General features: G+C 46.4%; 1 protein-coding gene across 3 annotated transcripts; it reads right to left on the minus strand.

The window, feature by feature from the left end:
- Positions 1-212: 212 nt before the first annotated feature.
- Positions 213-27823, minus strand: STYX (serine/threonine/tyrosine interacting protein). 3 transcript variants are annotated; one of them, XM_006278435.3, is made up of 11 exons: positions 27684-27822; positions 9767-9799; positions 8700-8753; positions 8014-8111; positions 6458-6518; positions 4654-4690; positions 3514-3553; positions 3388-3438; positions 2680-2752; positions 1337-1430; positions 213-699 (listed from the first exon to the last, which is right to left on the minus strand). In XM_006278435.3, exons 1-11 carry the CDS (start codon positions 27738-27740, stop codon positions 626-628), a joined length of 672 nt encoding a protein of 223 aa, XP_006278497.1. In that variant the 5' UTR covers positions 27741-27822; the 3' UTR covers positions 213-625. The 3 variants fall into 3 exon arrangements, with proteins under 3 accessions (XP_006278497.1, XP_059579390.1, XP_059579389.1); XM_059723407.1 differs by lacking the exon at positions 3388-3438 and having other exon boundaries at positions 27684-27823; XM_059723406.1 differs by lacking the exon at positions 9767-9799.

Genomic DNA, 27823 nt, shown 5'->3' on the forward strand with positions numbered 1-27823 from the left:
GTAGCCAGTTTATTTCAAAATAAGTCAGCATGTATGGGGGGGGGGGGGGAGGAGAGGTATTATGAGCAGCGCACGTGGGTCAGACTACTGGTGTCATTTCAACTGTGAACAGCAGTAAGGTAAATCCAAGTTTGTAAAAAGGCATATTTCCACTTTTTGTCTTTTTCCAAATCTTGTGCAACTAATCTATAACATATACCAAGAACACAAAGTGAATTTTAGCAAACTTTTCTTTACTAAAGTCTCTTGTTATAAATTACACAAATAACTTTATAAACAAATCCCCAGCTTGCATTTTGTTTAAAGTAATAACTTTATATCATACAAATAAAGAAATTTCAAGTATGAAAAGTGCATTATTGCAATAATACCTCTTTGCAAGTCCAAAAATCTTGGTTTAGAATAAAACTGTAAAGTGTAAAAAAGGAGTAAAACAATCAGTGCCATCTAGTCATTCAAGAAGTCCAACATCTTAAAATGCTGCTTCATGTGCTGCAGAGGCAGATGGACATCTGGAAGCAACATGTCATTGAAAAGAAGCTACGTGTGTTCGTTTTGCATTGTTAATTTTTCTTCGCTCCTATGTGCAGCGCTTGACAATCCGTGAACAGTGCTGCCCTGGACATCAGCCATTCTGCGCTGCTGTCACTTGCATATTTCCAAATTCCTCATCCTCCTCATGTGTTCGCTTTAAACTTCCTAAAATAAAAGGGGGGGGGGAGGGAATGAAAATAGGCTTTGAGTTGGAATTGTTATCAGCACCTGTATTTGTTGTGACCACAGGACAGCCTGCATTGAACTCCCATTTTTAGACACTCAGCCTTTCTAAAACCTTCATTTTAGAGGCGAGAATTTTCCACATTTGGTTTCTAACCCAATATCTTCTGTTACCTTCACAAGTTTGAAAGCAGATCTGATTAGGCATCTGAGTTATTGGAGAGGCAAGAAACCCACCACACTTCCCACTGTAAAATGTTTCAGCGCTGTTGCGAGTTTCAGCTGCTTTTTCTATATACTTAAGTTTTAATTAAAGATCAAATTCATAGATTGTAAGGCTGGAAGGGACCTCGCACTTTTTAGCTGCCTAGCTCATTAATTTAACATTCAAGCATGTACTATTAATGCCTGCTTTATTTTCATCATGGGATGTGCTGCTGGCCTGGTTTGAGTGAAGCTACAGCTGGGACGAGGTAGACAAGGGATGCTTTAAGTAAAAATCTTCAGACATGCCCAAGAAGTGGACAGCACAACTCTCCTTCTCGTGCAGCCACCCCAACTCAACACCGGCTGCATGCACCGTCCATAGGTCCATAGGACAGAAATGCCCTCTGCTCACCTGTAGTACCAGCTGGAACAGCTAGTGATCTTTCCAGCTGCCGTGGTGTCATCATCTGGATAGTTAATTTTGCTAGATAGATGGCTTCATATTCCTATAAAAAATAATTATGCACACTGATGCTAATACGCATGGCATGCTGCAACAGGGAAAGGCAGGACTAACTGAGAGAGCTCCCAGAGGCAAAGATCAGGAGAGTGCTTGTGGGAGCTCAAAGGCTGAGCAAGAAGAGTTATGTCTACTGGGACATGTGTAAATTATTAGCCCTTATTTTTTGTCTCTTATGAAAAAGGACACATTCAGAGGCCAGAGTGGAGAAGAGACATAGGCTATGCAACAGGGGAAAAGAAAGACGACATGAAACGCAGCATGTGTCCACACGGCTCAATGCTTTATACTACCTTCCCTTCCATGCAGAGATCCCCAAGCTAAACAAGCTAGCGAGGGTACTGGAGTTAGCCCAGCACTCCCCAGGCTAGTAAGCCCTGCTGGGAAGCACTGAATGGTGCAGTATAGATATACCCAAAGTGTTGTGTAAGGACATTTAGGGAGAGAGAGAGTGTCTTGCTGGTAGGAAACCGATGCTGAAGCAAGCTGAAATGTCAGAATACAGCAACTTCAGAGACTTTTGGCAAGGGCACAGCTGCACAGGGCGCTGAAGATGAAGATGCATTTTACTGACAAACGCACACGAATTTAGAAATCTGGAGCTCTAAAGTGACTCTTTCCAAGGGGAAACATCTTACACAGAATACTGGAAAAACAAAGCTAACAAGATGGCTTGCCATCTCAGCACCGGCCACCGACATGGGTATACTAGAGGCATCAGAAGCGTTTCAGCATGCCACTCCAGGGCTTTCCATCCATTAAAACAGGGCTCTTGTAAAATGTGGCAATATGGCAACTGCAAGCCTCATTACTCATTTTCATGCACTGTATTCAAGTATCATAAAATATGAAAGTCTAATGCCAGGAAACATCTTAGCTGCACGGCACACTATACGCTTTGATGTCTTCCCTTAACTGCAGGCTAAGCTCTGGTTAAGAGGCCCCCAATGGTTAGATAAAATACGATTTTCATTCCTCCCTCATACTTGAAGGTGTTTTTCAACATTTGCTTGGGTAATGATGCGGAGGTATGACTCCCTTCTTCTGACTCGCCCCCGCAACATCCAGAGAAGCAGGTCTCGGGGACTATGTTAAGCAGACACAATCTTGTCAAATGTTAAGCCACAGGAAAAGCACAGATTTACAGCTGCATGACCCAGGATGTGGCTGCCTTACCTTTCCAGCGAGATTTAATGTATGCTCAAGTTATAAACCAGGAGAAAAATAAACATTACCTGAAGTTGATGGACAAATCCAGCATTAGGATTGATACAGAATCTTCTTTCTTGAACATAAGTAAATGCATCCCTTAATGAGGGGGGGAAAAAAAACACCACTGCAGTCACTCATCTCTACTGAGCAATCAGATCTTTACAGATGCAATAGTCTGTTCCTTCTGGATTTCACTTCTTAGGAAAAAGCACTTCAGAAAATTTTCAGAACTGGCATTTCCGTCTCTGGGAAAATGTTACACTGCCTTCCCTTCTTCATTCCTAAAGCCACGCAGCTGGTCTCATTCAAGGACCATGTAAAACGAGTCCTCTGAACTGCATTTATGGCAGAGGCCCTAGGAGACTATTTCAGCAAGGAGGAACACAAGCACTGACACCCTCACCTAGACCATTGATCCACCTAAGTCCACTGCCCCATCTCCAAAGGTGCCTAGCATCTTGTTTCAAAGGAAGGTAACGGAAAGGTTGCAGAAGGCAGTTACGGGGTAAGCCATGACTCGAGGAACCTCTCTGCACCCCATTCATCAGAGGTTGAGTTACAGGCCGAGACAAGCATGTCTACTTTTCTTCAAAACCTATTACTGATTCTAAACTCAACTCTGAAGTACCTTCTTAAAAGGCACTTACCTGCCAGATCTCCTAAATGGATTTCATTATCTGCCAAAGACCTGACAACTAAGCTACAGAGCTGTTTCTGAGTACTTTTCTTACCTGTACTTCACTCCAAATGTTTCCATAATATATGCAATTACTAAGGCAGCACTGAAAAGAAACAAGCAAATTTAGAAAAATATATTGCCATAATGCAACTAAAAAGAAAAAAGGACAGATTCCTACCTTCTAGAAATCCCTGCATTTCCATGGACAAGAACTTTTCCTGAGAAGAGACAGAGTTACTTACAGAGACAAGTAAAAACTTCCACGTTTACCAGCTTTTCATCTTAAACATATCTATGCAGCGGCAAGATATTTAAGGAAAAGTTGATAGGGTGTGACTTCACTCTAGATTTCTAAATTAGGATCTCCCGCCACACTGCATGGAAATGTATGAGCACGGCAGAGTATGACTTTAAAGACCTGAACTAAAGCAAGATGAAGGTGAGACACAGGCCTACATCTACAGCAGTGGTTCTCAACCTTTTTCGACTCAAGCCACCCCTTGGGAAATGCCAGCTCTTCGTTTTCCCTCATTTTTGACTGCAGAAATGTAACAGAACAATTGCTCTGTTGCAAAAAACTCAGAAAGACCCCAACAAGAGGCAGTTTTAACACCATGATTTTCTATTTGAAATCTCTGCATTTATTTTGTGTATCATACTATGGCACCCTGGAAAGGATCTCAACCCACCCCAGGGTGCTGTGGCACCCTGGCTGAGAATCACTGATCTAAAAAGACAAAATCCATGAACACGGAACAATATTAATTTGCAAAAGAGAATTAGGACTTGCAGCAAAAAAAACCCTGTAGTATGAACAGGAATAGGTTATCCACCTTAGGGCTGAAATCCAGAAGAAAAGTTTGAGTTAGACCTGTATTCCACACACAAATTTATTCCATGACCGGGTTCAACAGCACGCAGGAGAACAAGCTGCCAGTCAACCGACAATACTGGGAAAACCAAGATTTTGGAAACCAACTAATATCCAACATTTGTCTGGAAATACACCACTAAAGCAAATGGCATGGATGAGTGGTGTCTCCCGAGTCTGGGGGGGTGTGCACCAGCAGGGCATGACCAGGAGCGGGGGCAGTCCCCCAGCGGCCGGTTGCCGAGCAGAGCCAATTTCAGGGGGGGACCTGGCACTCTCCATGCCCCCCTACCAGCCGGAGCACTCGCTGTCAGGGGGCAACCCTAATACCGCCACCCCCCGTACCCTACCTACACGTCGCCTATGGCAAATGGATTTCAAGACCGTTCTAACAAAACTGGATAAGTAAATTGAATATAGCAAAGTACAAGAAAGTCTAAAATTTACCTCCAGTTTGTAAACTTCCATCAATAAATTCTTTAGTCTGAAGGAAAAAAAAATGAACCGGTTCCATTAAGACAGGCAATTCCCATTAAAGCTGTAAAGGCTAACGCTGCTTTTTTCATTTGTTCCAAAGAGTTGCTACACTAATCACTATGTATATACAGATTTTACATACTGAATGTGTTGTTTAGTGGTACATTTAAAACAGGACTGAAAAAAACCCAGTTCTTTATTATCATAAACGGTCAGTGGACACTTATTCAGGCACTACCTGAAGATTCAGTTAATTCATACAAATCGATCTGATGCGACTCCAAGAAATTTCCTATCAATCCAGTGAAGGCATTAATGCTATCTGGAAGTTAATAGATGAAAATAGGTCATCAATAAGAACTTCATCAAGAACTGCATTGACAATAGCATGCCTGTTATAACAGGTCACCTTAAGTTTTCCAAAGACCTTATTTTCAGTGATAAGGTGTATTTTTAGTTAATCAATATGAACTGTGGTCCAGCAAGCTCTCTGGACCAGTTCCACGTATGAGCAAACCAAATGCTGTCAACTCTTCCTTGATTCCACTTTAAAAAGACACCCAGACTTCACCTCCTCCAAAAAATAACTGGGGCTTCCATAAAAGCAGCTGGAAATAAAGAGTGCTACAGAGCAGAGAAGACCAGAAATGTCTGCAGCGATCCATAGCAACACCGGGTTTAGTGCAGGCTGACAACCACAGAAACGACAGTGCAAGCACAGGGAGAAGAGGATGGAAATGCAGGGCAGCTGGTACAGGAGGGGCGTGAAGGCATTAACTGGCAGAGCAGTGTGTTGCGGGAGAGGAGGGAGTAACTCCGTGTACAGCTGTACATTCAATGAAAAGCACTGAATGTCCTAAAAGACAGACTTGGTACATACCAGGAACAGTCCAATGCTATTATTTAGCACTACTATCCGGTTAGTAATGGCAGGAGTAGCCACGAGCATGCCGTTTTGTAACATCAACCCGATTTGGATTAAAAAAAGCTGTCAACTAAGTGGTCTGCCTTAAGAGCAACAGAACAATCTAAACTGCAAGGCCAGAAACCTTTACCTAAATCTACTTAATCTTTTGTAAAGGCCATTTAATATGGCAGGGGTGGAAGGGAATCCCCACAAAGTGCTTCAATCCTCTTCAAACAGACAGACAATAAGTGAACACCTTTCATCAGGATTTCTTTAACAACTTGTTCTGTTTAAATATGTATTATAAGTGATTTTAATTATGGATATTAACTACTTGTCTTTAGGGTACAAAAGGTAAGATATGCTTCCAGAAAGCAACATGATGCCGCCCCTCAAGTTCCCTTCCACCATCTATCTGTATTGACATTCACTTTAAGGAAAATATTTAAATACTGTGGGACCGATACTGAAAAAGGTCAAAGGCATTTCTTACAGGCCAGAAATTCCCAAAATAATTAGCAATTTTGGGTGCACACCTTGAGATACCTTAAAGGCACCCACTTGTCAGAAAACATTCAGCACCAGCCTACTGAAACAAGTTCCCCATAAGGAATGTGCAGCTCTCATCAGATTTCCAACCCCTTTCCGCAGCTGGTATCATCTTCATCTTAGCAATGAGAAATAGGAGATAGAGAGATGAAGCGGTTTACCCCAGGGCCACCCAGTAGGACAGTGACCAAACCAGGAACAGAAGAACCATAAAAGGTGTCTAAGCTGAATCCCCAAAAGGGAGACATCTAAGATCATTTTGGAAAATCTGACTGAACATTGCCCTTCCCATTCAAGTCAAGACACTAAGATACTTACCGTAGGGAAAAATCGGATTATATTTTCAACAGGATTATCTGCAATATCCAAGACTAAATATCTGCAATTAAAACAGCCACTGTGAGCACACAACAGTATTTTTCTTGTATACGCAGAGTTCATTTTGGAAAACAGTTCTGCTCCAATGTAAGCGAGAAATCTGCAATAGTAATACCGTATTTACTTGAATATGAGATGAGGCCTTCCCTCCAAACAGCATGAGAAAAAACCCTTTGTCTCAATTGCATACGAAGAGGAGGGAGGAGCAGGCAGCTCCTGTGGCTCTGCCTCTCGCCCTGAGCCTGGGTCGGGGCCAGAGTCAGCTCCAAGGCAGGTTTCCACCCTCCACCCATCCCTTCCCCTTACCATCTGGCACAGCTCAGCTCTGCACTGGGCAGGGGTCTCTCCTGGCACTAAGCACATGGAAATTCCTTCCCCTGCCTAGCCAGTCAGCTGTGCCAATACTGCTACACTGCCTGCCCAGCCAGTCAGCAGCGCCAGCAATGCTGCCTGGCCAGGCAAGGGCTGAGCTTCCAGATGTTGTGCCCCAGGGCAGAACATCCCGAGCAGCATCTGGCAGTAAGTGGAGTGAGGGGGGCAGGGACTGGGAAGAAGCTGTGGGGAGCTGGGGGGGGGGCAGGAAGGCCACAAGGGGAAGAGGTGAGCAGGGCAGAAGACAAGGGAGACACCTGACCCCTCCCCAGCCACTGCTTTCCCTGCTGTAGCGGTGGCAGAGGGATTCATGACAACCCTCCAATACTTAGATTGTATAGCTGGGAAATTATAACCAATTTAGAAAATGTCCATATACAGAATCAAATGGGGAGGAGGGGTCATCTTATATTTAGGGTCTTCTGATATTCAAGTAAATATGGTACGCTGCCACATGGCCTCACTGTGCAGTCTCCTTTTCAAGGGATCTGTGGATAAAGCACCCTTCTAAATTGGTAAAAAGGGTTTTGACTAATTATAAAGGTTTTTATTCAGTCCTCAGTTGGAAGGAAGAGATCTCATTCAAAAAGATGAAGTGAGAGAATACTTAGACACTTAATGCAGAGAAAGGCCTGGACAGGTATTTATATAACGCAAACAAATAGTTATTCTACGTTCCCAACGTCATCAAGATGCAAAACTGGACTTGTGCTCTCTTCTGTGTACCTCAAAAAAGGTTCATACATTCATTTTGAGAAGAGTTACTGCAAGAGTATGTCCAGTGACCAGGAGGGACGAGCTGTACCCACAACTAACAGTCAGCGACTGGGAGACAGCTGGTGCAAACTGATGAGGAGACCTCATTTGTGGCCTTGTTGACAGACTGTGAAGCATCCTGTGGTTTGGTGGGACAAATCCAAACCACAGAACATACTGGACACGAACCTTCATTTAATGAAACATATTTAAATAAGAATCTGACAGAACTGTATGAACACACAATTACTTGTAGAGCACCATACTAGTAGTAAGAAAAAGACTGTCCCAAGCACAATAAAGTTTGACATAAAACTATGCCCGGCTTGTTTTTCATCTTGCAGAACACCAGCCTGTTTCTCCCTTACCTAAACATCTGTTGGAAGTTTGGCTTGATGAAGTTTGCTTCGATATTTTGCCGTATGCATATTACATGGGTTATTCCATGCTTCTGAAGTGTAGATAGCTGAAAGAGAAATACCAGATAGACCTTGTTCAAAACCATGACACTGTCTATGTAATTAGCATTATGAATTCATGCCAACACTTCAGTTTAATTTACGGATGAAGCAGGTGAGCAAGTCATTGTGCCTAGGATATTATCTCATACAATTCCAACAGGGTCTCCATTATTTAGGTAAAAATGCTTTACCAGCATGGTTATGGAGGAGACCTCAAAACCATGAGCACAGGTAACAGGTACAGAGCTGTCTATCCATGTCTTCAGACCTACTTAAAATCATCTCTTGGACGCGTGAGCTGCCCCATGCATCTGACTGGAGCAACACTCCCTGCCCTGGAAGCAGGGCTGACTTCAGCAGTCATAGGAGCCAGGAGCTCACTACATCATGGTGTGCTATGACCCCAAATCACCTTAACAGATCATAAAGGAAGTAAGCAGCCAGTCATTTCCACAGATCTGGACCATTTAATACATCACAGGATCATATCAATATGACATATGTACGCAATTTATAGTCACATTTACATTGTTACACGGTTAATGTACCATTAGCTAAATTGCTTGCAAGCGAGAGCATTCTGAAAACCGTACCTTGCTTTTCATAGCTGAAGAATATGGGCCTAAAAATAACCCAGGTAAAATTTCCTATGGGGGAAAAAAAAGGAAGATATTTAAAATCAACTCAACATTAGTTCAAATAAATACATTGCACTCTGAACTCAAACTATGGCCATGGAAGCAACAAGTGCCTTACTGTGCAGAAAGGGACATGTTATCAAATGTCATTTTTAACCGGGCCGGGAAAATCGGTTTGGCAAAGAAATGTGAGCCACAGGAAGAGAATCAGATTTTTAGAAGAGAATTTTTTTTTTTTTTTTTTTTATGGACAAAACTCAGATTAAACGGGCATGCTCTACACTGCCCTAAGCTGAAGTGGGCTTCAGGGGAACCGGGAACGGGGCCGTACTCAAGTCTTGTATAAATTCCAAAATTTCTTTTGTAGCAAGGCACCAAATGTGACAAGTCTTCCAGCTCTAAGTAAGAGGACTAATTTGCATCCAGTTATCCTCCCTCCATTAAGTCACTTCCAGGTAGGTCTGAGGACCTTTATTTTCTGCAAAGATTTGCTGTCATTGAACAAAGAGTTCTTCAAGGCTGCTATCTGAGAAGATTCCCTTCTGACTGCATTTGAAGTCAGAAGCAAACCTCCAGCTGCTTTGTTGTCACCGCGGGCTGAATCGTTCCCAGAGGTAGGATACTGGGAGAAGGGCCAAGATTCTCTTTTACCCCCATCTGAGATCGAGATTCACCTTTCGTTCCACCTTGCCTCTCCCCTGCTCCTTCCTCCCCCTTCTCAGTCGAATAAATCCCCTCCCTTTATACTCAGCCTTCCAGGGGAACGCGGCACACGCCAAGCAAAACAGATGGCAAGCCACCTCCTGCCGTACCGTCACTACTCTAGGAGCCCCTAGGGAAAGAGCGTTAAAGAACAAGAGAACATGCACCCTCCCCAGGGACGGACTTTCATTCCTCCACAGGGCTGCCAGCGAGAGATCGAAGAGCCTGAGATTATTTTTGAGCCCAGGCCTTTCATCTGACAGCTCTTTGTGCTTGTGGAAGAAGCCGCTGGGTTTTGAAGAACGTAAATCATGTCGTACCTGCATCTCTCTTCTCATGGGATAGGTCCAATCCTTTAAAAAATAAAATAAAAATATATATACACACATACGATAGGGAATGTGCAAAAAAGCTAATTTAGCAGTAAAACAAAAGAAGAACACTACAAAATAGCAAATTTGCTGAAAAATGGACTCTCTGGGTTGAACTAGGTGCCTGCTATTTATGAGCGGCAGATTCAGAACGAGGTGTCTAGGCAGGGAAGGCTGTTGGACTCAGGAAAGCAGGATTCCAGTGAAGGAAAAGAGCAAATTTAACACTGTCTGCTGACTGGATCAAGCCTAACCTGTCTCTCAGGGTGCATCTCCAAAGAAAGCATACGAAGTAGGAATGATGCCATGCAAGCCCCCTCTGTGGACATACCTAGCGCTCGCTAAATATGAGCTTGCTTATTTGACTTGCATGGAGTAAGCTAGCTCGCACTAAGGCACTCTTCTGACACACCAAATGCGTTCACGGGGTACATCAGCAGAGCAGCTAGTATGTACACCCGCGTGCTGTTCCCCACGTAGACAAGCCTTAGCAGTTTTTGCAGCAACAGAATTTTGTATCCAGTGCGACCAAGAGCAGTATTCCTACAGCTGCTGAAAGCACAACCAGTTGTGTCAACAGAAAAAAAACCTTTCAGGTAACTCCATTTATAGCGTGTCACTCGATACAGTCAGGCCAACTTCTTTCTAAATGCTTAGAACAGCTTTGCCAATTCTAGCAATGTACACTTTGTGTAGTAACTCCACATGCCCTTTCCACTGTAGAGCAAGCTGCAAAATAACTACCGTATTCAGCTAAACACAAGAGGAGGTCCATCCCCTCTGCCCCAAATCAGCATAGGGAAAAAAACACCCCTGGTCTTACATTCACATACAAGGGAACCCCATTAAATAAGCTGTCCATCATGCAAGTGCTGCCAAAAGCAGAATGTGCTCAGTCACGGAAACCACCCATGAAGCTGATTAAATGCAGCCAACAGAGCACGACTATACGACACGTGGCCCATACCGGGCAAACATATCAATGGGAACCTACCACAAGGATAGGTTAGCACAACCCATCTGAATAAAGTATATGGTAATGCTCATTTTGCTCAGTCCCCCTCAGCGCGGACTCTTTTTCCAAGTAATGGTGAGCCACTACACTGCATACATTTCAATTTCCTCTTCATGCCCACAGCTGAGCTGTGCTTTTCTTTCCCATCGCCAGTGATTTGATCCTTCACCAGCCTTTAATGTCTGACAAACATCACCAAGCAGTTCACCCAAAATCCCTCTGTCACCCCCTTTCTCAGCCTGCTGTATATGATTAGTGTGGCCCTGCCCTCCATGAGGGGGAGCTGGACCATGTTGTCGTGCACTTCATCTGCATCTAGATTTTTGCAGGATCCCAGGACTCATGACAAGAACACCTAGTTCCAGTTACGAGTATGGGGCTAATTAGCACACGGGTCCTTTGTGGGAGGTATCCGGACTACACACACACATACTGAGCAGTGCCGAGCTGTGGGGTCACCATGGCTTAACATGCTGTGACTCTGCTGGGGCCCAGCCCAGTGAACTATATGGTACATAATGAGCCTTTTGGCTTTGGACTAATATCCTACACAGATTATACTATATATAAGTAGGTACAAAAGTGCTGCTTAAAAGTCTGTTTATGGAGTGCCTGTGCTAAAACTTAAAGCAGTTTCAGAAAAGGTGTACTGCATCAATTCTGCACGAGCGAAGTAAATTTGCCAGACATACAAACTACTATATGTATGTTTATTTCAAAATCAGGGTTTTCAAATTTGCTTCACTTCCATGTGCTCAGGCAGAGGGCAGGAGGAGCTGCAGGGGGAAGAGGGCAAGGGTGCTAACTGATCACCCTGATTTATTTTGCCTGTTGTAGCAGTGGAAGGGAGACAAATTCAAGACAAACCTCCAGTAATTAGATTCTATACCTAGAAGATTATAACAAATGTATAAACGTTCCATATATAGAATCTAATTATTGGGTATTATCTTGTATTCAAGTAAATATGGTATTTCTGTTTTTATCTGATAGTAACGACTCCATGGATCATAAGTGCACATCTCTTATATTTAGTCATATGGATATGAATGCTATCTCTTGTAGCTAGCACGTCCGACTCCTGCACCACCACAAACCCTGCCTCCTTTCCCTGCAAGGCAATATGCATTCTGGTCAGTTCATCTTTGGCTCCTTATATACCACATCTTTATTCTGCGTACACACTCTAGATCAATGGTTCTCAACCTTGTGAGATTCAAGGCACCCCATTTCAAAACTAGCTTATTACAGTGCTTACCTGTTTCCCTGGGCACAGGGAAATGCTCAGGCAGGGATGAGCCTGTGCTCATCTCCTCCCACCTTGTGGCACCCTTCACAGGATCGAGACACTGGTTGGGGATCACTGCTCTAGATGCTGGGACCCGTTTCTTCCTCCCTTTTCACTCTGCAGAACCTCCTTGTTCCCTTCCTGCCTTACAGTAAGCTCTCCCATTTTGCAGTTCATTTTCTCATTAATTCTCTATTCATGTCAACAGTCACCCATTTCCTGCACTTAATGGTTAATAGGAGCTAATCAAGACTGAGAACTACATCCACCAACACGGAAGACAGCCACTTTAAATAATATGCCACCTAAAAAGATAACAGGTAGGAAAAGAAAAAACACACAAGAAATGATCAAGGTGAAACACAGCTTAGTTCCAGCAGCTCTGTGAGTATTTCTATGAGCTCTGCTAAACTGCCCTTTCACTGAACCACTTCTAGTTTCTAGACACTCTTCCCCCATGCCATTCCAGGGCTCTGTTAAAATTCCTTCCCTGTTCTCAATGAGAAAGGAAAAAGGTATTAAAGAAAAGAGAGCAAGTGAGCAAGAGCAAGCCACTGACCCAAGCTCTGATGGCAGGTCATGGGCATGGGCGCAGCACACTTCCGCGGAAGGACTGTGAAATGTGACTTCCTGAACCCAAAAGCAGGAGTAGGAAACTGAGGTCTCAGAACTGCATTACTGCCAACCCTAGGGCTTGGGGATAAGTTGACTCTCTATCTCTCCTCTGATTTACATACATTTCTCAATGAGTCTTTAACCGACTCTGAGATGGTGCGAACGTTAGGAGCCGTGGGTATCCACATACAATTCTTCTGCTAACTCCTGGACTGCAGAATAGAACCTGAGCCCGTTTCTCAGGGAGAAGCAATTCAAATTAAAGCATTAAACCATACTTTCAAACATGTTTTCCCTGTTAACATGTGAAAAGCCCACACAAACAGGGAAGAGACTGTAATAAAACCAACTAGAGAGTGCGCACTGCCAAAGGCACAGATATATTTGAAGTTGAGTAACTCCAGCGTTACCTTCCAGGTACAGTACTCATGAGCTACTTGTAATACAGTGCTCTCCAACCTTTTTAGGTCGGAGATCACTTTTGGAATTTAAAAGGAACTGAAGATCTAACCCTCCCCCATCCCCCATGAAGCAGGTAAGTCCGGGGGGGCGGGGAGAAGGGAAAGGGTCATGGCGGGGCAGATCAAGACCCCAGCCCTAGCCTCACTCCCTCCCTCACTACTCTGGCCTCTATCTACCACCCCGTCCCCAACAATGGTGAGGTAGGGAATGGTGCAGAGGCAGGGACAGGGGCAGGTCTTGCACAGCTGGGGTGGGGTGGGGTGGGGTGGGGGACAGAGCCATGAGTGGCTCATTGGGGGGCAAAGGGGGGGGGTGTGCAGTCCGGGAGGGCACAGAGGGAACATACCCATGGATCTGCCAGTGGGGCAGGGTGGGCCTTCCCCTGCCCCAGCCCTACTCCCCACCTCAGAGCTGCTGTAGCCGGTGGCACAGCCCCACATTTGGGGAGGGCACATGCTCCCCTGATCTGTGCACGGTGGAGGTGGCTCCTGCTGTGGGCTGGGCTTTGTGCCCTGAGCCCTGCAGCACGTGCTCCCCGGGCCTCCACCCCTTCCCTTCCCTCCCCACTGACCAACCTGCACGGCTGGGGGGTGGGGGGGGGGTTGCGTGTGCATGCATGCGTGTGCTTAGCCCTCCCAGCGCAGAATCGACTTCAAGAGGCTCCGGGAATCACCGATCAATCTAGATTAACTGGTTGGTGACCACTGTTGTAACAGAAGGTAAGAATTCAGTAACAAGTGCGTGATCTTCAGAGGACTTTGTCCTTTTAAGTATAACAAGAGGGATTTTTGGTAGCGTGGAGGGGACGTTGTTGCCATAATGGTCTAGCAGGTACGTGAGAGGCAAGAATCCTTGTGGGTGATCCCTCTTATTGGATATAGACACAGGTAGGCTTCCAGATATCAGAGTATGCTTCCTCAGGCCTGTCCCGGTTTTTGTTTTTATGTTGTCTGTAACAGTAAATTGGCGATCAAGTAGGGATTTCGCCATGCTACTCAGAAAAATGTCTTTACCACTAGAAATGGAAAAACAGTGGAACTTGGGCTTACCCTACCTACACGCGACTGCTCTATAATCTCTTTGAAGTTCGTTTCGAAACACGTGATCGTACCAAGTTAAAACTGTGCAAACAGCATGCGGAGGTACTAAGAAATTAGCGGGATCATTTATTGCAGCTCAACCTAAACCTGTTCCAAATCAACTTAATTTAAACTGAAGTAAGTTGAAATGAAAATAAGGCCCAAGCTTCTGCAGTGGTTTGAAGTCATCTGTGTCAACCCTGCATTCAAACAAGGCGTGGCAGCCGTTTGTGCTTGGTGTCTCAAAAATATGTTACAAAGTCCTCACATGGTTCAGACAGACAAGTATTGGTTGCCTTATTTTACTGTTCTGTAATCTTCACAAGTTCCTAAAGTCATCTCGATTTGGAATATGATGAAAATAAAAAACTTTTGGAATTTGGGCCTGAAAAGAAAAAAGAGTTCAAAGGATCTGAAATCCTCCTACATCGTTTGTGGTCTGTTTAAGTGGTGTCTATCACAGTGCATGTCAAACCCAGCAGGAAAAAATGCAGTTGTGCAAGAAAAACAGATAGCAATTACCAACACATGGTCGAAGGCAGTGGTTCCCAGCTTGTTAACCATCACGGAGCTGCTACACAACTTCTCTGAATTTAGCGGTACCCCTGGTTGAGAACCAGTGTTGTACAATACTGCCCCTGCTCACTCAGTGCTTCTCAACCAGGGTGCTGCCACACACGTCCGTGCCTGTTTTAAGTTTTTTCTGATAATCCTAAAGCAGGCAGAAGAGGTGTAACAAATAGGTGCTGCACGCTGGGCAACACTCCCGTGTCCCTGGAAGGGGTGTCTATGGGGAGGTCCTACCTGCCCAGGGAGTCCTTGTTCCAGCCCAGGCTCACTCCTCTGACCAAGCTGTCAAAGGGCGGCTGCAGCCCAGCCTGGCTCTGTCGGGACAAATAAAGGGCTGCTCCACAGACTGGCAGTGCAAAGGGCTGGGACCGGATCTTGCCACAGGCCTTCCTGATCCAATCCTAGCTGCTCCTCCCAGGAACAGGGGGGCACAAGACAGTCCCCCATGCCAGTGCGCCCTTATTTCTGCAGGGAGCATGGGGGGCCAGACCAGGAAGGGCTGCAGGAAGAGCGCAGAGCCCAGCACCGCTGCTTCTTGATCTGCCTCTGCAAGGGGCAGATGGGGCAGATCACCCTGCCTGCTGTGTTACCCGTGTTGCGGCACACCTGGAAGGGTCTCAACCTCAGTTGAGATGGTTTTTTTCTCTCCCCCAGTCTAGGAGAAAATGAGATGGCCTGAAGATCCACCAGACTGAAGGGCGAGGGGAGGGGAAATCAGTCTCCAGGAAGTTTTAAAAGAGCAGAGATCTCCAGCAAGGTCTGCTCCAGAAAGTACATACAAGAAAGAAGATCTCTTACATAAAACGTTTCCTTTATGTAAAGCACGTGATGAGTTACTGAACCATTCCAAAGGCATATGCTTTGGTGGTTTCCTGAAAGCGCTTCAAGGTTTTTATAGCCCATACAAGATTATTCAGTTGCCGTACAGAAGTGTACGAACACCATTTCTGACTAGAGATTGAATGCTGGCAAGTGTTCCACATCGAGGAACTAGTACATCAATGCCTTTTTCTAGGGGTGCCCTGCTGTGCAGCGCATGCTGTCTGATGTTTCCCTCCATAGATGTAAAGGAGGTATTTTATTTAAATCCAACTACAATGTTTCAACTGGCTACACCTGCAATGAGATGAACTGCTATGAGCACAAGACAAATCACATCCAATAAGCAACTACAACCGCGTGGCAGACCAAGTGACTCACATGGCTGAAAACAAGCCTTGCAAAGATGCTGCTCATGCTTCCCTGAACTAGGCTGTAGCTCGCTTGCACAAGAAATGCTGAAGGAGGGGAAGCAGTGTGCAAGTGCATTCAAAAAAGGATGCAAAAAACAGCGTGTAGAGGTCTCCACAAAAGCCTAGGCAATGTGTCTGCAAAGGGCAAAAGTCCCTCCGCAGTGTTGCTACCTGAGCACGTCAGCCGGGAGCCCAGAGCAGACAGACGAAGGATGAGCCGTTGACTCCACTTACCAGGAAACCCTCCGAGTGGGTGGCACAGCTTACACCAGCACACGAGGTATCTGGTCAGTATTAACGTGCCTATACCTGTGGCTTTGCCATTCTCAGCCAGGTGGTTTGGGCTTGATGTTTTTCTCTCCACAGTTCTACCAGACAGGTATTCTGGCAAAACCAGTTTTTAAAAGTGTCCGGATACGCCTTCTAAAAAACTACGTCTCCTTCAAAAACTCATCCTGTACAAGAGTGCAAATAGCCACGCATGACACCGTGGCAACATGTCACTCGGTGGTACACGTGCACGGTGATACCCAAGGCCTTAAGCCGAGGTTCCTGTAAACACAGCCCCAGGAAGGCCTGAATGACGAGCACTCAGTTTTGGCTAAGAAGCAATCCATAAAGAAGAATCCTTCCTGGCATTTCAGGTGCAAACTCCTCCCTTCCCATAGTTATTAGCAGATCTGGAGGATTGCACAACTCTCTCCTGGGCGGAAGACACAAGCTCCCAGGGCAATGAAAAAATTCGAATAGAATAAAAGCCGTGGCACTTCCATGCGCGGCCCGGAGCCGTATGGACAGACAGGCAGGCAGAGGCGGTGGGGGCAAGGCTGTGCTCCGCCACATGGGGGGAGGGAGGCGAGGGGGGCATGGCTTGAGGCCCTGTGAGGGGACATGGCACGGGGCAGGTGTGGCACATGGCCAGGGTGCCATACAGGGAGCGGGCGTGGAGTATGCGGGCAGAGCCCGCTGGCTGCACCACAGGGCTGCGGGGCGCAGCACATCTCCTGCAGCCCCCACCCCCACACAGGGAGCGCCCACTGGCTGTGACTGCAGGGCACATGGGAGGCATGGCATACGGGGAACCAGCATGGGGGTGTGCGGGAAGCGCCCACCAGCTGCAGCATGTGGCCATGGGGTACGGCGCACCCACCTCATTCCCACTCCCCATGTGGCACCTGGCAGCCATGTTCCTCCCCACCCCCTTTGGGAAGCGACTACCAGCTGCGGGCACGTGGCACGCTGGGCAGGGGCACACTGCACGGGGAGCTGACATGGGAGCGCCTGCTGGCTGCAGCGCACCCCATGCCCAGTCCCTGTGGCTGCATGCCACCCCCACCCTGCCCACGCAGAGATCACCCCCTGGCTGCGGCTACAGCTGCGCAAAGCAGGCATAGTGCATGAGCGTGTGGGGAGCTGGCATGGGGGTGCGTGGGAAGCACCTGCCAGCTGCAGCACATGGCTGCGAGGGTTGTGGCGTAGGGCCACAGGGTGCAGCATGGGAAGCGGCTGTGGGGCGGGGCACACGTCCCACACCCGCTCCCCATGCAGCACCTTGTGGCCACACACCCTGCACCACACCATTGGCAAGTGCTCCCCCCACACCACACCCCTCAGCAGCGTGCCACCCCCCAGCACGCCCCACACCACACCCCAGGGCTATTCCCCATGCCACATGGCTGTAGCTGGCAGGTGCTCCACATGCCATAGCCACTCCCTGTGCTATACCCTAGTCACATGTCACCCCCCCTACATGCTGTACACCATACTCTGGGGTTGCTCACCGTGCCACACCTTATGGCCACACGCCATCCCCCCCCCCCCCACACACACCTACGCACCATGGCCCCCCCCCCACGCCATGTCCCGGGGCCATGCACCAAGGCCATCCATGTGCCCTGCACCACACCCTGAACCAAAGGCATTCCCTGCGCTGTGCCATGGCATTTCCCGTACTATGCCATGCGCCACACCCCCCACGCGCCCAGCAGCACACCCTGGGGCCATTCCCTGGGCCACGATGGCACAGCCTGCGGCCACTTCCCACACTATGACCGCTCCCTGCACCATGGCCTGTAGCTGCATGCCACGCACTGGGGCTGTTGCCTACGCTGGGTGGCCGTAGCCAACAGATATTCCCCGCATCCCCATGCCATGGCTGCTCCCTGCACCACACCCCAAGACCGCTCCCCGTGCCACATGGCCAGTGAGCGCTCTGTGCCGTGGTTGCTTCCCATGTCACACCCCGCCCCATGGCTCTGCACCAGCCCCCGCCCCCCCATGCAGCCACGTGCCACCCCCCCTGGACGGAGAGCAGCGGGTAGGGGGCAGTGGAGTGGGGCTGGACCCAGAGCGGCAGGTGGAGTGGGACACGACCCAGAATGGTGGCGGTAGGGGGCCTGGACCTGGAGTGGTGGTGGGGGGAAGAAGACGCGAGTCTCCATCCCTGCTCTGCCCCACCCCATTCATGACGGGCATTTTGCTAGTGTGTTTATAGGGAGCCAATTTAATACTCCAATATTTAAATTAACTCAGAGCAGGAACCTATGCTCAGAAGCAAAAGATCATTAGTAAGCAGGACGAGTTGAATGACTGACTTTGCTATTTTAATAGCAATTTGAAAACTGTGGCACAGACGCACTCCACTGTGTAAAACTAACGAGTCTGTCCCTGTTCTAGAATTGTGATACTGGCTGAAACTTATAACCACAGGACCATAAAATGCAAGACTATGAAACTTTGTAGTGGCAGTGGGAAATACCACATGCATTTATGAAGGCAAGACATGTTATACTGGATCTTCCTTTGGACTTCATTCAGTTTTTATCTCAAACTCCCTACCACACCAATTGTGCCAACTGAAAAGAGTTACTTTTCCCTTTGAAAAAGCCCTGGCTGCTTTGGAGAACAGTTCTTAAACTCCCAGCCTTTTAGACCACTTAGGCTTTTGACCCTTTCTAGTGCTGAGACAGCTCTTCTCCAGACGACGAGTGAGAACACAGACCTCTCATACCCTGCCCCGTTCTTTAATCATGACACTGCTTCTGCAATACTGATTGCTCCTTGCAAGCCTCAGACGAGAAGTTAATGTTTTCAGCAATCTCCTTATCTAAACTACCACCAGCCCATTTCTTGCACAAGTTTTGCAACTCCTCATATCAGAGTGAATGAAGTGCTCCAAGGCTTTACCTTTGTTCATTTTCCTTCTTCAAGTTTTCACATTCAGCTTAAATCTCACATTTGCGTAGATGGTACACAGAATTATAAAAAAGTAGAACTGGAAGAGACCTCGGGAGGTCATCTAGTCCAACCCCCTGCCGCAGACTGGATCAAGCCATCCACTCTATCCAAACCATCCTGTACAAATCCTTGTCTAATCTATTACTAAAACTACCCGATCAACCTTGTCTCACAGCTACAAGGCGTAGCACCCTAACCTGCCACAGGTGAAGCAGGGGGACCAGTGGCCAGTGCCCTGGTGCTGCAAGGGCTATTAAAATGGGCCCAAGAGATCCAAGGAAGAGGGCCATGCCCTCTATTATTGAACTAAGAAAACCTCCCCAGTCCGTACCAACCTGACCTCGGGGTAAAATTCCTTCCAGATCCCAAACATGACAATCCATCTGACGCCCAGTGGAGCGGCAAGCCTCTCTAGCTAGGAACCCCCAGGTTTTTGTCTCACCAGGAGTGCGGGGACACCCCCAGCCTTGGCTGCAGCCAGCATGCAAGGCTGCTGAGGAAGGCAAAACAAAACACAACTTTGACACCTGTAGCAAGGAGGGGGGAAAAAATCCTTCCTGGCCGTGTGCAGCAATCAGTAAAGATCAGAGCACGGGGAAAAAACCAAACACCCCCATTCTGCTCAGCAACCTGGGGACAGCAAACATTACTCCACATATCACAGCCTCGATGGGACAGCCAGAACCCCTCGGTCGGTATGCATCCCCTCCACAAACCTTACACCCCCTGCTTTAAACTCCTTGCATAGCTACCCAGCAATGCACGGGGGGCTCCTGGGTTTCTAACGGCTGCCCTTACCAAGCACTCCAGGCATTGCTGCTCCCAGATCAACCCAGACCAATGCTTATCCAACCAAATTTCCACAGCTTCCCTAGGGAGTCTGTTCCACTGCCTCACAGCCCTAAGGGTGAAACAGGCTTTCCCTGATCCTCTATCTACATCGATTTTGCTGCACCTTCAAACTACGGGTCTGCATCCTGCTCTCTGCAGCAACCCAGATAAGGTGATCACCCTCTTCTTTATGGCACCCCTTCAGATATGTGTTATGACTGCTATTGTGTCTCCTCTTAATTGCCTCTTCCGCGAGCTGAACATGCCAGTACCTATTTCTTTCCATCTATGGCTTGCCTCCCAAGCGCTTTATCATTTTTGTTGTCAGCTTGTGGACCCTATGCAACTTTTCCACGTCCTTTTTAAAATGTGGAGTCCAAAACAGCACACAACACAATCCCACATCCTGCTTTGTTCATTTTGATTCTTCTTTTTCCCCAGCTCGACCAACCTCCTGAAGCTGGATGAAGGATACCTAAGTTACAATCCACCTGACACTAAAACACAAATGAGTTAGGGAATCTGGTTACAACCAGTTGCCTCTCTGGACAGGTCAGAATTTGTAGTGCGGACAAGTCTCATGGTCCGTGAGCAGACAGGCATGGCCAAAGCTTTTAGTCCAGTTTCAGGCAAGAGTGCAATTCAGCCAAGCCTACAAAAGGTAGCTAGGTTCCCTTATTTGACTGTCTTTGTGGTCTGGATGCACCTCTATTACAAGCTGCCATGCTCTGACTTTACCAACATGACTGCACTTTATCCTAGGTATCAATCTTTTTTCTGACTACATCTCACTTTTCTATACACTTCTTTACAGCTACTTTTCCAATGCAGTAAGAATTCATTTCTATTTCGACTTTGCTTCTGTCAAGATCTTAGTTTGCAACGTCACCACTTCCCATCACAATTTCTAAGACTCGTTTGATAGTCCTTCTACATCCTAACTTTTTAAATCTGTATCCAGAAAGTTTTAGCTAGGCTGCTATGATACTCAAAGTAGAACTTCTTTGTTCTCTGCCCAACCAGAGAGCCCAGTTTCCCCATCTGTTTCCAAAATCGAAGTTTCTCTCCTTCCATGCAAATTCAATGATTTACTTCTCCCTTGTTCGACTTATTTTTTTTAGCCTGTAGGCCTGTTCCAACAGTTTTAACCTCTTGTTCCCTTTATCACAACCCTCCACGGCTGGGGGTTTGTTCTACCACTTAAATTCAACCTACAACTCCACCCCTCTCCCCCAACCAAGCACTTTCTGATTTCAAGGTAAGATTGAAGCTTTTCTACTTTTTTTAAGCTAATGACTCTGTTCATGAAGCGCTATGATACAGCACATTAAAAGGTCTATATGAATATAAAGTTGGTTGTATTGCTGGCCTTCATAAGTAGGAACTGAAATTGAGTTGAATTAAGGGAGTTAAACACAGTGTTTATCTAACTTTCATCCAGTTTTCTCAGGTTTTGTGATAATTATAGACATACAATTAGGCTGATGAAAATATAATCAAGTGTAACACATGAACATCACCAACAACCACCGATCCTATCAGTGTAAGATAGTCTGCTCTAATCTCTATCTTCCACTAGGGCTTGAATGTTTTAATGACAAACCCACTGGCTGAAGGCAGTGCCAAGTAGAAACATAAAGGCTGTTTCTTTGACTGTATCTTCACTTTGAAGTTTTGCTGGCATAGAAAGTCATGCTGGTCACAAGTGCTGGGGCTGGGGGCAGGGAGAACTACTTCGCTCACCTACACTGCTGTGCAAGCAAAAGTCCTGCTATAGAGATTGTTAATGCTGAAAAAAAGATCCTCTTTTGCCAATATAACCAGTTTTGTTCGGGTACTGGTTCAAGCTATCTCAGTGACAGAAACTCTTCCGCCAACGTAAACTGCATCTTCACTAAAGGGGCATCAATAATGCGGCTAGCAAGGCCGTTTAAAAGTAGACAAACTTTATTTCAAATGGAGTTTGTGTACACGACTCCCATCCAGTCCTTTCCAAGAACTAGCTAAACATATAACTGAGTATTAGTGCATCCATAACTGAATGAGGCACATCCAGAGAGATGGGATCTGTTGTATTTAATAAGTAGCATGCAACTATTCTTGAAGCCTGTTTGGTCAGAGGGGCACAGAAGATGTCATAGAGAAAATATAGAGCGAATGCAAAACAGTGAAGTACAAAGCACATCAAGGAACATGAAGACAATGGGAAACAGAACTGGGAAAATAGACAAAAGAGGAAAAATCCAAGGGATAGCAGAGAAAGGAAAAGGAGGAGACAAAAACTAAAAGGTATGGGAGAAAGCACATAAACAGGAAGGATAACGTGTGCTAGTCTAGAAAAGTTTCCCCTAAAACAGGGATGAGGAGAGTAATCTAATGCGAGACAAAGGAAATTAGAAGGAAAATGGAGAATCATTATACAAAAGGAGAGAAAAATATGTATTCTAGGTTTTCAATAATTCCTCCATTTGGCTAGAGGAACCCAGCAAATACCCTTTGCAATTTATAAATACTAATTTTGAAGCACCATATCAACAATGCAAAGCTGCATTACTAATGGGGGATGGAGGTGAATTCAAAATGCTGCTTTCGGAGGAGTGTGGATCAAAGCTGGTGAACTTGGCTGGTGGGTTAGCTCTAGCACGGCGACCTGCAGAGGGACTAGGAGGCATTTTCTTTTTTCCCCTAATATGAAAATGATTTAAGAGGATTTTTGCAGAGGTTCTCTCTTCATAGCTCATTTTGCATCTCTACCACCGTACATGTAGAGGGGTCCCCCCCCCACCATTCTCCTTCCTAATGATCAAGAGAACCAGTGACGAATTAGTAGATTCCAAGCAAAAAAACCAACTTCTGGCAATTTAAATAGAGAAAAGGAGCACAGTCTGATTTTTTAACACTAAATCAGAAGAGATGCCAGGCTGCATGTGCAGGCTGCAAACACCTTGCACAAAGCAAGCAGATTAATTTAAACAGTATTAAGGCAAACAGGGAGCCGCAATGTCATTTTTGAAACCACTCTAGGCTACAGCCACTCTAGAAGTACTACAACCTTGATCACAAGAGGAAACCTCTGTGCTGGTGGAGATTCCCACTGGTTCAGTGAGACTCCCCACAGGTACGACACTTAAATTAATCACTACAGATAAGACCAGACCGTTTCTGTCGCTACCACCTGATAAATGCAAAGCATTTTTTTGTTGGCATCCCACAAAGCTAAACTCAATATTTGCTGACTTAAAATTAGACTGCTTATTTCAAATCTCTGCTGCTTTTCATTGGGACACGTTGATGGTATACTCTACTGTAGGTTTACTGTTTATTTTAAAGGGCTCACAGACCATCAGGTACTCAGAAGTTTTTATTAAGGGAAATTTTTAGATAACTATATTTCAAAATCCAAATCTCTTTAAAAAAAAAAAAAAGTAAAACCTTAATCCCATTTTCCTTTATATTTTTAAAAGTTACACACAACAGTACAATCTGTTTAAAGAATAACAAATTGCAAGATGTTTCAAAGCATGGAAGACTGGCAAAGTGAATGTAGTGTAAAGATTTACAACTACTGAAAACTCATGTGCCAAAAAAAAAAGCTCTGCCAATTATACCATGTAGCATAATAGCTGTAATTCCTGATAGATTAAAACTATTTACTTTTATAATCCACATCCAATTACTTAGCTGTGCTCCAAAGTCTTAAAAATTAAGACTGCAATGTGGAAATTTTAAATCTTCAAGCCTGTTGCATTAAATTCATTGGTATCCTTCCATCTTAGGTATTTTAGCAATTGTGTGTTAAGATTTGCCATACTTCCATTATACAGATTCTTCTTCTCTCCACACTTCTGTCAAATATTGTTCATCTTTGCATCCTGGAATTAAGAAATACCTTTATTTACTCTTCCCTTATTCACCTGCAGTTCTTACAGACTGGCTCTGGGAACAGCACTTTTATTATTGCTCTAGAGGGAACATAAGCACAATATATTATTTGTAGCAGAGCTCACTCCATGTTTTTCTGTGAATAGCTGATTTGATGAAAATGTAGCTTTGGTCAACCCACAGCTACTTATGTGCTTGGTCTGAATTTACAAATAGTTCCAGCTGAATAGATTTGGGGAGCCAGGTTCACAGCATGAACAAGGAGGAAGAAAGCCATTCCCCTTCCGTCCCATAACCCAGTGGCTACACTACTCATCATCAAGGATGCAGGAGACTGGAGCGCAACTTCCTCCTTGGTGCGAGGGTATCTAAATCCACATGGACAACATCCCTGGAAAGCCTCGGGACTTGGAGAACATCAGTTTTCTGGAGTGGGTTTCCTCTCCTGTTGCGTTTTATACTTAAACGTTAATTAGTAAGGAAGAAGAGAATAACTCTTCAGCTTGGCATTTAGGGCACAGAAGTAGGTCATCTGGATTCCAGTTCTTCTCCAACAACTATTTAAGTATTTTATACCTAGAGGTACAACTTCTCCAGAAGAGAGAACCTGCAACCAGAATACTACTTATCTTGGTGGTTAGGGTCCTCTCTGGGAGGTACGGGCTTAATAATCTTCCATCTACATGTGCCTATTAACCGCCAACAATAAGCTCCGAAACCTACTGCTGCCAGGCGCGTCTGCGCACACACCTGCACCGCAGCACGTAGAGCCAAGTCAGAGCAGCCCCGGCTGGCAGGGAGCCTGGGGGAGGTCAGCCTGCCACGCTCCAACTGGGCTCATCGCGCTGCGGAAGGGCTGGCTGGGGCGTGAGGGCTCTTCAGCGCCAGGCTAGCCACCAGGCAGCTCCTGCACTATAAGCACCTTTGTGCCCCAGTCATCCAGGTCGATGTCTACACGTGCACCATTGCACACGGAAGAACCCGCAGCAGGGCAGTGCTTGTATTTGCAAGTGCTAGCCTGATGCAGAGTTTATTCGTTTTGTGTGCCCTAACAGGGGTGCACATGTAGATGCTGAAACATTTACTGCAGTTAATTAGTCAACAATGCAGTAAACAGCTGGTGTAGACACACCCAGAGGAAGGAACTGAGCAAAAGGGATAACGGAGTCCTCCTCTGCCTCCACCCCATTTTTCTGAATCATGCCTAACCCAGCCCTTCATTTCCACTGATCAGCTTTCATTAAAGGTGACAAGCTTCAGAAGTGGTTACTTTTCTTTCAGCAAAAAAAAACAACAACAAAACCCAACAAAAAAAAAAAAACAAATGACATCGAAAAATGCTGATTGGACTGAAGCAAGGGAGAGCTTTTGCCCAGCCAAAAAGAAAAATTATTTTTACACCCCTAAATTACGACTATTTTATTTAGCTCCTCAGTATCTGAACAGAAGGATTAAGTAAGTGCTCAAAATTGAGTAAGATATAGTAAGTGCTCAAAATTTAGAGCAATAAGTATCACATTTAAGGCAGGACAAACTTCTGACCTAAGCTACTAGTCAATATTCCTTTAAGGTAAGTAAGCATAAGTGATTGCTAGCTCAATTTTTCCTTTTATGGACCTTCTGATATTTTAACAGAATGCGATAAAAAATATTACAGGATCTAGGCTAAATACTTGTTTTATTATTTTTTAAAAAGCGTTGAGTTTAATTCTAAAAATCATTTTGGAGCATGTATAATCAATATTATTCAGAAACCGTTGACATGTTACATTATACATCAATACAAATGAAGAAATGCTGATTATTGCTCCCATGCATCCAGCACACCTACTAGATATACCTACTAAACTGTGGCATATACATCACTGCGCATTACAGTGTACACAATAAAGAAAAATACTTCCTGTTGAGGAACCCACGTAGCAGCATGATCAACTGGAAAGACTGGTTCAAATGTTAATCAGATTACAAGTGAAAACGGCAAAGGTGGTTTCACGCAAGACCCTATTAGCTCAAGTCACAAAGCTGCACCACTGGGTGCGACCGCTGTCCGTGTACCCGGGTGGAACGGGGTGGCGATGCACACCCGGGCTGACACCCACCGGCAGAAGCGTGCAGAGCACCTCTCTGTACTATGCCTACCTCAAGATGGGGATTTAGCTCCTCATTTGCATGAACACTAATTTAAATTAGAAAATGAGAGCTATTTCACTAAAAGCGAGCTTTACTGCTCACCTGGAAAAGCCAATTAGGAGCTCCAGTCCATTGATTTCTGACAAGACAGCAAACTCAGGCACGCTCAATCCCTTTCCTCTTCTCAGCCGGTAACCGTGTCCCTTTTATCTTCTAATATAACCCTCACGGCTGATTAAAGGGGGCAGTGAATTGCTCCCAGCGAAAATACCTCTAGCCAAGGTCAGCAGCCATAACAGTTGGCCTTAAAGAAGGGTTTCTTGGATCTCTGACAACCGCCCCAAACAAAAAGTAACCTGACCAGAAACTTGGCCTGCTCGTTTTTACAGCACTCTCGAAGACTACCTGGCTCAGAGAAATGAAAGGGCGACGCTTTCACTTTGCAGAAGGCAGGATCCACTGCGACCACAAGGGACGATCCTGGTGCTCCTACCAGAAACGGGTATCCAGGCTGCAGCCACACGGCACCGTAGTACTGCAAGTCCTGACTGCCTATCCGAAACAGGAATTTGAGGAAAGCATCCTTTCCCCAAACAGGACACTCCTTTGAAGTCCCTCAATCCACCCCAAGATGCCCAGGATACGGGAATCTCAGCTCCGCGCTACTCTGCCTTCTCACAGCGCTGCACAAAAGGTGACATCTCCGCTGCCACCGAGCCACTCTCCATTTTTCTCAATTCACCGATTTCTAACACATCCCGTGCACACCGGTCTGCACGCCAACTTAGGGGTTTTAGGTTTGTTCCTCAACTTATTCGCTTGAAATGTTTTTAAAACGAGCGTTAAGTCCACATACCGCGGCCCCTCGGCCCTCCTGCAAACGGGGCGCTGAAAGGATGCTTTAGTCAAGCACAAAAATACAAAGTTTGGTAAAAAGAAAACTAAGCTTAGTAAAACAGGACGGACAGAAATGGTGTCTTTCGGTCTAACAAGTCATTCTGGACCCTGCTCCTGAACGCTTCTCTGCAGCTCGGGCGTTTCCTTCCCGTCGGCACCGCACGCACGGAAAAAGTGAAGAGAAGGAGCGAGGAGAAAAAAGGATTTAGGATGTGGGGTTTTCACTGCGCAGCGGTGACACGGGGAGCGATGTCGGTTTTGAAAACCGTGCCAGTGACGAGCGTGCGGCGAGCGAGCGAGCGAGCGCGCTCGAGGCGGGACGGCTTTCAGCAGACAGCCGCGCGGCGGGGGGCCAGAACCACAGCGTATACCTTGAGTTCAGGTGCAAACCCATTCACGAGCGTCCGGCGGGCGCGACGCAGCGCAACAAGCAGTGCCGCGCGGCGCAGCCAAGCGACCAGCGGTGAAGTGCTCAGCACTGCACAGGGAGGGAGGGCGCGGGCGCTGTCACACACGCGGCCGAGGAGCGCCACCGGGCTCGGCCCTGGAGCGCGGACAGCCGGCACTTGCCTGCGTGACAAGGGGGGGGGAACCCCCCAGGGAACCCACGGGGGGGCCCACTCACCTCGGAGTCGTCGCGGGGCCGCGGCAGCGCGGGGAAGGCGGGCCGGGCCAGCTCCATGGCCGGGGGCGGCTATGCGGGCAGCGGGCCCGGGGGAGGCGCCGCGCGCCCGGCCGCCATGCTGCTTCCCCCCCGCCTCGCGC

This window comes from Alligator mississippiensis, chromosome 2 (assembly GCF_030867095.1).
Source record: "Alligator mississippiensis isolate rAllMis1 chromosome 2, rAllMis1, whole genome shotgun sequence".
NCBI classification, from domain to species: domain Eukaryota; kingdom Metazoa; phylum Chordata; order Crocodylia; family Alligatoridae; genus Alligator; species Alligator mississippiensis.

What these genes read in the sequence shown, in the direction of transcription:
- STYX (XM_006278435.3), bottom strand. Translation starts at nt 27,740, where the DNA reads ATGGAGCTGGCCCGGCCCGCCTTCCCCGCGCTGCCGCGGCCCCGCGAC. An exon ending in CTTCAGCTATGAAAAGCAAG is followed by an intron (nt 8,112 to 8,699) that starts GTACGGTTTTCA and finishes TTTCTCTTTCAG; the next exon opens with CTATCTACACTTCAGAAGCA. An exon ending in ACATTTGGAGTGAAGTACAG is followed by an intron (nt 2,753 to 3,387) that starts GTAAGAAAAGTA and finishes CCCCTCATTAAG; the next exon opens with GGATGCATTTACTTATGTTC.